Genomic DNA, 12,781 nt, shown 5'->3' on the forward strand with positions numbered 1-12,781 from the left:
ACACTTAATTTCAACAGTCGCGCTATAACAACGAACGTCTCACGTGCTCAACTTCAACAATATTTTATCCCATACATTGAATTACTCATTACCTCCTCGTCACGTTGTGAACGTCTTATATATACAAGACTAACACATGTCAAGTAAATGCTAGGGCATTCATGAAGGTTCGAGAAGGACGTGGCGTGATACTAGTCACGTGACCTCGCTGACGCAACAATACTAATGGTACAGCTACAATAAATAACGTTTTATTAAAATAAGTAATGCACCTAAGAACACACAATAATAATACTTAAAAATCAGACAATGTCCTATAACTATCGTAATTTTTTTGGCTTTCTAACTATGCGCTAAGTCGTTAAAAATTCAGCTAAGCTCATCGAGGTGTTTCACGTGGGAATAAAGTTTGAACTGGAAGTGAAATAGACAATTCTCTGTATAGAAAGTAACGTATATATCATTTGATAGATTTAAAACCTTGGCTTTCTGTTGGTTATAAATAATACTGTATTAAACATCAGAGAGAACTGTTGGCAATTTGTGAAAGAGAGGATTGTGAAAGACAGAAGGGGTCTAATTTTCTAGCGTTTGGCTCTGAAAGCATCCAACAACTGCTGTAATCTCTCTTCTTGATTCTTTTGCTGTTCTCGTATTGCTGCCATCAAATCTGCTAAGCTGTAGTTTGATTTGTCACCTCTCGTTTCCATCTTCTTTTTTTTTTCTATCCCGCTTCTGACACCAATTTGTTATGTCTGTGTTAGTTTGTTAATTTTTCGTAGAAATTCTTTCCAAGAAACTTCAGTGATACGAGTTTTTTCTTAAATAAACTAGATTATTCTTTCTCAATTCAACTTTGCAATACACTTAATTTCCACAGTCACTTTAACATAAACACACGCTATAATTCACAACGAACGATTCACGCATTTTACTTGCTGTCATTACCGCTCACTTCATTCAATTATCCGTATCTATCTCTACCTGTCTGCAATTATCTATATCGTCACTTCTTGCCGGTCTTATATATAAAAGAATAATGGGTGCGTAGAGAAGACTGAGTTACCAGGAACAGACACGATCCTTCTAGAATCTCATGACATGTTACAAGCGTCACGTTACTTCCGCTGTCGTAACTGTATCAACCGATGCATTTGATGCTGTCACTCTGCGAGTTTATTTTGAAACATACTTCAGCTGCTGGCTTAGATCCCTAAAACATTTTATGACAATGTTACGATGAAGCCAACGTGATGTGAGGGTGCCATGGTGGTGTTCAGAAAGAAATTCAAGAATGTCTGTGAAAGAAAATATCATACATCTGTTGTTTCAACCACAGGTTACACCCAGTCGCTACTTGTGTTATATCATCAGATTCCCAGTTATATAATTTATGTGATTGTCTATACAAATTTATTAAACAACTGAACATGGCTGTGATTTGTAGAGGCAATTTGTTGAAGAAACTATTGTACATTAAGTTAACTGTATGCAACTATGAACAGTAGTACAGTGTGAAACCATACGTTTCACGAAATTATAGACCTAATGTTATTTGCGTTTTTCAATAATTTTTACTATAAATTATTACTAGTTGCGTTTATTAACAACACAAGCCTAGCTATGTACTATATGATCTCCTACGTATCTACAAACTAGTTGTGGCAGAGTTTATAGTTTCTTTCAATGGCAATTAGAAAGATTAAATATTACACAAATTCTTACGATATTTTATACACATAATGAAATGACTATCATTTCTGAACAACAACAAAAATCATTTTTGGCTATCACACAAATCCTTGTGTTCATATAATTTCCAAATATAACCACTCTTTATCTGATGTTTAGACAATAAGTTACGTAGCTGTTTCAATAACATTCGATTTCTCAGTTTTTTTTTATGATTAAAATAACAAACCATAAATTATTCTCGAAGCCTTGTTTTAGCATTTTTCATAATTGCATTTGTGGTGACTGTTCTCATTTGACTAGGATTAATAAGCACACATTATTGAGAACCATGCATTTAAAAAAAAACTGAATAGACTTATTAGAGTAGGTTTAAATAGCTTGAATTTGTTTGATTAATCATGCACAAAATAAGAATCCACATCTGATACCAATATGAAACAAAATATTGCACACACAAAAATGCAATTCATTGTCAAAATGCGCGTACGAGTTATATAGGCCCCATTTAAAACTTCGATTTTTATGTATTGCAAGACACAAAATTGTGGAAAAACTGCAGTTATCTCTGGTATTTGTTTTGCTTCTCATTTAATTGTAGATCACTTTCTCGATAACAAAACCATACCCATGTCAGTAATTTTTTACCATATAAAGATTTTATACGAATATTATGAATATAAACTTAGAAGTCAAACTACTTTGGCTAGGTTAAATTATGATATAATCCAACAGTTCTTAAACCATATCGTCCTATAGAGAAGACCATAATATTGCTTTACCTATACTATGTCAGGTTTTTGCAAAATGTAATAGTTCTGCAACTTGCACATAAATTTTACCATCTAGAATTTGATAAAGCAATGTGCATGTGTAATCAAAGTCGGTAATTTGTTTGGCCACATAGTCCTGGATATTGAATATTAATTTTGGGTTATTATAGGCTTGAAAGATAAGTGCAATGAGACCTTATGTCTATAATTCTTTGACAAGCAATCTCTGATTCTACAACAGAAAATATTATAATATGGGTAGGTGGTGTGGTATTCCATCAGATCTGGAAGTCTAAGAGTAAGGTACATGGCTATGTATGGCATGATCCAGGGATCATTTTTTGTGCTGCTATTTTTTTTTATTAGTTTCAAAGGTGTTTCTATCTTTTCAAAGTGGGCCATCCATACACTACGGTCATGCTATTTTGCCATTATTTTAGTACTCTTCTCTCCTTTTATTTTTGTAATATTCTAGCACTTCACTCAAAGTTTTTGTATTCTTAGTTCCTTACTTGGTCTTGAATGATTCACCTCCTACTCTAAGTCCCATTTGAGAGCAAGTCATCAGATACATCTCCAAGTTTACCACTCCTGTATGCAGATGGTATTTTTTAGGTGCCCGACTGCACCTCCACCACTGAAGCTAGCTTGACCTCTCTTAGATATAATTTTCTGAGCAACTGGTGTGCAATCATGATTGCATCCACACTTGCACACAGACATTTTGCTAAATTACATTTGCGGGTTAGTTTTGAATTTGACCTCTTTTCCATCTTGACTAGAACAAACATTCAGATTCTGACTCATCATCTCAGCAGTTCCTCACAGGTTTCACAAAAAATTCGGGAATGGTGAGTATTCCACAGATAATGTACTATAACAATGCCATGTTCATTCTCTGAATTAGGGTAAAAAATCATCCAATGCTATCACAATTTATTTGAATGTTATCCATTTATAGATCAGCATATACCTCTGGATTCCTCTTAAAATAATAAGTATTCCTAGAAATTTTCAGAAAAAAAAAAGACTGAATGCCAGATGTAGTTTCTAGAAAGTGCCCTAACATTTCTGCAGCCATTCAGCTGGAGACTGCTTTTAAATACAAGTCCATATGTAAATACAGTACTCTACCAATACTGGCATAGTAGGTTCTGATTAGGCATAGCACTGAAAGTAAAAACCTTGAATATTAACTTGAAATTGTTTTAAAAGGGTTTAGCATACACAACTGCCAAGAAATAGTTTAATTCATCTCAGCATGCCTAACAAATGTTCAGTTCCCAAATGCCAATAAACTTATAATTCTTAATTTCCCATTATAGACACATTTTATTATAAGGGACAGCAATATGGTGCATGGAGATGTATTCATTAACATTTTAAAGAAAAATTCATTGATGTAAGATGAGCTTTGTCAATTATTAAGTAAAGTAGTTAAAAGTCCCTTTGTACAGAGTATGGTTGAGGCCTGATGCTTTTTTTATCTAACTTGTAAATCTTCCCCAACATTTATGTTTCACAGCCAGTAACACACAAATCACCTTGTGAAATAAAATTTGAAAATGAATACAGGGTTTTTAAAGAAAGTACTTAAACTCAAGATGATCCTGTATAAACTTTAGACTGATTAGAATTTTGGATTCAGGCACTTTGATTTCCAACAAAAAACTATCTAAGTGTCTGTAATAAAGCAGGTTCCAGGAATATTATGAAGAGAATAAAATGAACACGATCAAATACATGTGTACAAGTAACAGAAATATCTTTATTTCATAATGATAAGGTGTGCTAGGGATTTACCTATTACTGTCAGTTTCTAAGTTCAATTTTTAGCTGCTTGGGCAGAGAGAAATGATTCCTTACTTATACAAAAGATAAATACAAAAGTAAAAATAATGGTGATACCACACTGTAAGATCACACCAAAGTCCTGGTCTAGTATCTAACAATCCTCAGAATACTTACATCTATGATAATCTACATTGTATACATTCAAGGAAAACAGCTATCGATTCAAACAAATCTCTCTACAAGCCTTTGAAATCAGTTTGCCATCACTCCAGAAGATTATGACAGAGAAATTAGGCCAAGCAAATATAGTCCTCACAGAACAATCGTTTTGGCATGCAACTTTTGTGAAAGCAAAATAATTAGTGCAATTTTATGAAATTGTACATCCATTTTACAAGGATGTTACTAACTATATGCAAAATTTCTGCATTAAAATTTAGAAACATTTATTTAAATCTGTATTCTTTACTCTTGAAGGAAGGGTAAGATTTAATGATCTTCCTAAATGGCCAAACTTATACCATGCAATTGTGGCTTTTGGACTTCAACAGAGTTTATTGTAAGGTAATAGTAAATAAGTGTCTATGAAGGTGACATGATAAATTCAGAAGACTTCTTGTCATATGCATAACAACAGATTAATAGCCATATATATTTGCAACATTCAATTTTTGTCATGCTCTCATGAAATTCTGTCACCTTCAATAATCACCAGAGATCATACTCATATACAAAGTCTACTTGGAGTGGCATCAGCAATTTTCATTTTTCAAGAGATGATGGGTAATCCTACAGGGATTGTCATAGTAAGAAATGACACGAGTTGAGTGTAATCAAAAAGAGATGATGAAAATATTTAGTCAGTTCGAAAATTTAAAGATTTAAAGCTCATGGTGTAAAACTAAGGAAGTCAAAATGTAGTTTCATGCAACCATCCACAAAGTACCTAGGTTTCCATGATGATGCTGTCAAAGCCAAGATGGAAGCATCTTACAGGCACAAGAACCACTAACATGTGAGTGAATACCAGTCTTGGTGAATCAATATTAGAAGTTCATTCCTCTTATAACACTACACCGTGGTCCACTGAACAGATGTATAAAAAAAAGTTTTAAGTTGTTTGTAAAAGAAAATCTCAGGCAGCATTATGACACTTGAAGGAAACTTTGACATTCAATGAAGTACAAGTGATCTAGCATAAATTGAAACACTAACTATAGAAGTTTGATCAGATGGTTTTAGTACATTTCTATTATATAACTGTGACATAGATAGAAAACTCATCACACACATTCCAGAACACTTATGGCAGATGAAAAAAATTACTACCAAATTAAAAAGAAAGTTTGAGCAATAATTTTCTTTGTTCAAAGAGCATTTGGTTCTGCACACTGTCCACAAACCTTTTAGAGCAATTTTTAGTCCGAAGAGAAGAATCTTGGTAGAACCTAGACTGAAACTTACGGATTTCTGCATATTCGTAAAACATCAGGTACAACTTGTTGAAACAGAATGTGTTAAGAAATGCATAGTTTTGCAAGTTAACCTAAATGATGAAATGCTGAGCTTTACTTGTGTAGTATTAACTATTCAAATCATGGTTGGCAGGCAACTATGACATTTTCATGTATTAACTCTTCTGTTTTTCACCAGTGTTGATGGATAGTTCTTTCTTTAGCTTGCCACTTTACGTTAACGAGGTGACTGACGAGGGTGTACAAGCACGAAGTGGATGTTAGATATAATTTTCTACACCTGTATGCATATAAGCTGCACAAGGGGATCCATTATGGTGGAGATTATTTTTGTGACACCTTGCATCTACTCACAAGACACTGGACACTTCATAACTGAGTACAGGATACAAACATAATTGCTGGATATTACTCAGACTTTTGCTGGATACTTAACTAGGACAATTTGGTAACTATACAAACAACCTAAACAGATCTTCTGAAGTCTTCATAAACAAGAATCACAGTAGGCTAGTTAATTATCTGTTAATTTATCTAAATTGTTATATATGTGTTTCAAATATGTTTGTTTGTTATTGATTTGGTTTGTAAACATTTATTTATTAAATCAAATTCCTGTGTTTCAGGAACAGGAAGTCAATTTCTTCTGAATGAATTACAAGTAAAGAGTTTTCTGACCAAGTTAAAGGAAATTGTTGGGAAGGGTAAAATACTATTATTTGTGGTAAGCCTTGTGAAAGAGAAAAACTCTTTAAAGCTGTTACCTTATTACAGGAGAAAGAAGGTTTCCAAAAGTCAATAAAATGAAACACACTTTGCTTACCATTCCAATACAACACTTTGCATGCTCATTAAAAATATGGTGAAAGTGATATTGAGTAAACCTGAAACAATTAATAAAAATTGTGCAGATTTTAACTGGAATACTTAATGACCCTTCACAATAAGACAAAAGTTACTCCTGCAGAACTGTTAATTTGGCTAGGATAAAATAGGAATAAAATGCACAATGGAGCTGATAAAAAAAAACAACTTAAAACCACAACTTCTAATTAATTTTTTTCTTTTTAACTACCACACTTATTGCTGAAACAGTGTTACAGATTTTGAGTAATTCTGTCAAAAAGAGAAAAGATGTGGTGCTTTGAAATATTATAATAATAAATACATTCTTCTTCATGTAACCATAGTGGTATACATATGACTTTTGAAAGTACTTAACGTACCTCAACAAAATTTGGCATGCTTTCAGTAAACATTAAACATCTTTTGTAGACAAACAATCTGTCAGTCAAATTGACCAACCCTGTATAAGAGTTATAATATTGAAAATGACATGCAAATTATAAAGTTTTTGTGAAAAAAACATTTGATATTTATTTAAGAGGTTTTAGGGATTATGCAAATGAAATTTGAAAATTTTCAGAAGAAGAAAAATATTTTTAATCTGAACATGAAAATCACTTTGTGCTCAGAGCAGTCAACACTCTGACACCATATAATTCTGGACAAAGTTTTAGTAAAAATACTTAATTAAAAATTCTTCATTACCAGCATACAAATATTGGGAAATAATTATAAACTAACCTTTTTTCTTTCTGGAAGGTCTGCAAAATGTAACAGTAACCATCAATTTATACTTTATTTTATTTTGAACTGTGTTTAACTAATAATCCTGCCACACACCTTGTAAATCACTTGGCGAATGTGTAGCTCACATTACCCTATCAAATTACTTAATGCACAGGCTACTCATGATCATATCTCACGAAAAATTTATTATTTTTTCGTTATTTTATGTAATATAATGCGTTTCTAATTTTTACATATTAGTTACATTTGTAATAATAAATAAAGAATACATATGAAAAACTAGAAATATAGTACTTACCTGGGTTTTCTTTACCCTACTTTTTAATACTAATGGTACAACTACAATAAATAACGTTTTATTAAAATAAGTAATGCACCTAAGAACACACAATAATAATACCTAAAAATCAGACAATGTCCTATAATTATCGTAATTTTTTTGGCTTTCTAACTATGCGCTAAGTCGTTAAAAATTCAGCTAAGCTCATCGAGGTGTTTCACATGGGAATAAAGTTTGAATTGGAAGTGAAATAGACAATTCTCTGTATAGAAAGTAACATATATCATTTGATAGATTTAAAACCTTGGCTTTCTGTTGGTTATAAATAATACTGTATTATTGAGAACTGTTGGCAATTTGTGAAAGAGAGGATTGTGAAAGACAAGAAGGGGTCTAATTTTCTAGCGTTTGGCTCTGAAACCAAATAAGATTGAAGGCTATAAGAATTATGTTTTGCCTGAGTAATAACTATATTATTATGAGTAATTTATGTTAAATTCCATACTTCTCGGAAAATGGTAAATAACTTAAGAGAAGATGGAAGATACAGAGATCAAATGTCACAGATCTCATACTACAGGAAATTAAGGATTTTTTTAAATGTATTTTTATTACATAAATTACTTAAACTTAGATAATATTAAAATTTGATTTATTAACTAGGTTTTGATGTTAAACGTATTTGTATAGATTGATAAAAAAAGTAGTTTGATTAAATTTTGAATGTAACTCTATAAAAAGGTTGTAACTTGCACACTTTGACCTATGTGATGCAAAAGGGTTAAGGTAAATAAAATAACCTATATCTCCAGAATGTATCTTTATTAGCTCAATATTTTTCTATTACAGGTTCATCAGGAGCTATTGATATCCAAATTCAAATGGATTATAGAACTTGTAATATCAGTAACTCCTAAGGAAGCTGTAGTAGTGAAATATTGAGCTAATAAAGATACATTCTGGAGATATAGGTCATTATTTTATTTACCTAAATAGATACATTATTATTATTGTGTTGTAAATGTGTGAACACTAAATATACAATATATATATATATATATATATATAAGATATGAAATTCTCCCTACAAATTGCATATATAATAGCCAGATTCAGGCCCAGTTGTGGTCTGGTTAGATTAACTTGAATAAACTAGTCAATACACATAAACACTTCATACTAAAAAATTTTAGTTAAAGTTTGGAATACACAACACTTGATTTTCTTTAATTCTTTTGTTTTTTGTTGTTTTTCAATTGAGGTTTGTTCATAATTTCTTTTGTTCGTTTTCTTTTTGTTTTGTTAGCAAACAGCTTCAACATAAAGCCTTGAGTCACTGTCCTTGGTGTAGAATTTCTATATACAAATGAATTCAATCCATCTTTGTAAACAAGTGTATTGGAATCATTCACTCCATTGAATAATGCACTTACTTGAAAGCCTTTAACAGTCTGAGGATCATTTTGATTTTCTGCTGCTTTGGGATCAAAAAGTTTTAAAATACCCCATAAATCATGATTGTTTTTAACATTATTTAACTCTAATTTCCATAATGCAGTGCGAATACATGTTGAGAACCTTTCCACTTCTTCACTACTAACATTCTTGCTTACATTTAACTCTTGCTCTAACGGGTTCTCAATATACAGTGGGCTGTAATCAGGTTTAACCATAGAATGTCCAGTGACCAAAGAAAGTCCTCTTTCTTTAAAGTTGAACTTTTCATAAAACAAGAAAAATTCTTTCAAGAGAATTTCTGTAAATAAAACAAACAAAAGTTAGGTGAGTTCTGAAATGAAAAACAGTTTCTGTTTTGTCTGTATTTGTTTGATCTGTACTTGTACTGAATATATCGAGTAATCAAATCCAACATTAAAATAAAATATAGTTATACTGAATATATACAATAATCAACATCCAACAATGAGAAATAATTTTCTGTCTCACTTGAAATAGTTACATCATAACATTTTGTTGAGTATCAACAGCTTTATTAACAGTAAATTATAGCTTTTCATGGAACTGCTATACTTTCTTTACATAAATTTAGGTAAAATCAAATTATTCTACTCTAACTGGCTCAAAAGTAGTAACACCAGCATAATCTTGCTAAACTCAGATAAACACTTGAGAATTCACAAGTAGTAGCACCAGTATCATTTTGTTAAACTCTTGATAAAAATGTGAGAGCTCACCATGAGTACTAACTGACTAAAACAAAAAATATTAGACATTTATAGTAGTAAATATTTATTGTTTAGGAGATGAACAAACATACCTAAATCTTCAGTATTTTCAGAAGGTGGACACCATAAACCTTTTTGCAAAGTATTCTCCATGTCATCAGGCAATGTTTTGTCACTTTTACCTGATAATAATTTAATTTTTAGTTAACAGCAGAATACACATTTCATTACTTCTAATGATTATACAACTTTTTTTTTATTTATTCTCATAATTACATAATAATGCTTATACTTGCTGCTCACCATATCAAGAGTTTATAACCCCTAGAAGGAATGAAAGACCAACATATCACAGCACATTTCAATCACCAAAATAGTGCAGAATTATATTATTAACTGATATTAAAGTTTCAATATGGTTTGTATGGTTTCACTCCTCTAAAGGTGTACTTTACTTCTGATTTAATTCTAAATATAAATTTCATATTACACAAAAATGATCACACTGTATATACTTACAAAAATGTCATACTAGACTGTAAGTGATATTAAAATTGTAAAATAATGGTATTATTCTGTCTATGCCTTTAGTTTATAAATATTTTTTGTCGAAGTTTAACTCAAAAGTACGTAAAAAAAATATTCAAGTAAAAATAATAATAACAATAAATAATTGGTGTTAAAAACAAATAAATAAATAATATGGTGCTATTAATCCTTACTGTAATTCTGATTGAAAAATAAAATTGATAACAGTGCACTTCACGTACTTAATTTAGTTCATTCCACAAGAATTGTTGTTCAAGGAACTGATGATATAAAAAGTGCCTAGATCATTACTGTGTCATACCCCAGTCAACCTGATGAGCCCCAGTATTGGGTGAAAGGCTTTGTCTGCACTGGTTATAGCCTTACATATAGGGTACTGTTTTGATACACATAACTACAGAAAATTTCTTACATTAATGAATTATGTTTCAAAAAAATAAAAATTATTAATAAACTTATGTAAACAATGAATTTGTATTTATTATGAAAATTATATTGAAAGATCTTACTATCATAGCTTGGAATGAAAAAAAATGTAGATTTGCATACATTTTATACAAACGTGTTTGTTATAGTGCTACTTTACAATAGTACTCTTAACATAATGCTTTAAAATACATATGAAATGCTTCTATTATTTGACAATATTTATAAATACTTAAGAACTATGGTGATTTATAGAAAGAAAGCGATCAAATATTACTGTTTTAAATGGTTGTTCTATCATCAAAACTAAGGAAACATTCTAAACAAAGGACTTTAAAACAGCAACAAACCAAACTTTTAAGCTTAACCATCATTTCACAACCAAGCACTTTGTATTCCCAGGTACCAGGAAGAATTGTTTAAAATAATCAACAACAAACAAACAAAAAAAAAAAAAAGAAGAAGAACTTTATATCTGATTTGTTGTACATTTTATTGAACAAATTGAAAAACTCTTTATTAAAGCAAGTCCATATGGTATGTACTAAACCTGATGAAGCCACAAAAGCAAAACATTGGTTGAAATAAAAAGTTATTTTATAATTATCTGGAGTATAAAGATTGTTTTTTTTCCCTAGCCTTTTTATCATATGGTGCATAGCATACCAACTACTCCCCCTATGACAGTTAAAGGGTAAGGTTGAGTAAGTAAAAGGAAAATGGGCTTCATTAATTCCTAGAGATGTTAATGGTTTTTATATTAGAATACCCCAGTTTATAAGAAATAAAAAAAATATACCCCTCAAATGATTCTACTTCACAGACAATTTTGTATACTATTTCACTAAAGAGTAAAACAAATCTAAATTCACCATAATACTATTACTTTCAGAATTACCTTATAACATCAACCTTATGCCTGATTTGGTTAAAAGATAGCCAGCTAAACACTGGAAAATAGAAATTTAAAAGCATTTTTTGTTATAAGCTGCCAACCTCCATGAATAGAATCTATGTGGCCTCAGTAACAGTGTGAGGGAAGATGCCATTTCAGCATTTGACTTTAATTCTCATTTTGATGAAAACATTATGTAAGTATACAAATGTAAACTAATAACCATTTTATCTCAGATTTAATACTTTGAAACTGTGTCGAGTTATGTTGTGAAAGAGACATATATTTTGATACTTTTAATCTTAATGGCACCTTATGCATCACACAGGTCAAAGATCACAGAGTTCAGGTATACACTTCAGTAGCACTTGCTGCCTACATGGCTACCTTTAGTCAAACAGTAGGATTGACAGTCATTTCCTATAAAGTGCAAAGCATGTTCAGTATATATTGAAGATTCAAACCCTGGACCTTTGGATTAACAGCCCAAGGACTCAGATAAATCTCCTCCATTACTGATTTTTATGAGTCATGTAGAGCTTTTGTTCAAGTTAGATGTTTGTGATGTCCAAATAGACTCTATGATTTCTTATGAATTAGAAAGTCAAATGACCAGTAGTTAAAAGCTAGAATATAATTTGAGAACCTCCTATCTTTTCTATTTTCTGAGATTTTATTATATTTAGTGAATCGACCAACATGGCCCTGCCCACCTCTTCCATTTTTGGAAATACATGCTTATGTACACCTACTTTGCCTAGTGAATGAGGGTATAACCAATTGAAAGCTCAGAATGTCCCTCACATGGTTTCTCAGCCTCTGCAAAGTGTTTATGTGGGGGAACCCTTTGTTTTCTGTGGTACTGGTATACTAATTTATGATTTTTTGTTATTTCAAAATGCATATATAAAACCTAAAAAAATTATTTTGTTTTACATCCTCCCGTGTAAAACTTGACAAGGTTTACTACATGCCACAAATCCACAGGGACTACTCGCCTCCTTGGACGTCGAATCATTATTTACCAATGTACCAGTCCAGGATACGATAGACATAATCTGCGACAATGTTTACAGATACCCAACCATGTCTCCACCCAAAATACCTGACGAAATAAT

At 31.3% G+C, this 12,781-nt stretch overlaps 1 protein-coding gene across 1 annotated transcript in view; it reads right to left on the reverse strand.

Moving 5' to 3' along the window:
* Window positions 1-8,778: 8,778 nt before the first annotated feature.
* The window catches only part of LOC106466974 (poly(A) RNA polymerase, mitochondrial-like), a 90,849-nt gene continuing 86,846 nt past the window's right edge, over window positions 8,779-12,781 (reverse strand). The window contains exons 8-9 of the mRNA XM_022395061.1: window positions 9,886-9,975; window positions 8,779-9,363 (exon numbers count right to left, since the gene is read on the reverse strand). Coding sequence (XP_022250769.1) covers window positions 8,834-9,363; window positions 9,886-9,975 — 620 coding nt within the window. The 3' untranslated portion in view covers window positions 8,779-8,833. The remainder of the gene's footprint in view (window positions 9,364-9,885; window positions 9,976-12,781) is intronic.

Source organism: Limulus polyphemus, unplaced genomic scaffold (genome assembly GCF_000517525.1).
Source record: "Limulus polyphemus unplaced genomic scaffold, Limulus_polyphemus-2.1.2 Scaffold2444, whole genome shotgun sequence".
In the NCBI taxonomy this organism is placed as follows: domain Eukaryota; kingdom Metazoa; phylum Arthropoda; class Merostomata; order Xiphosura; family Limulidae; genus Limulus; species Limulus polyphemus.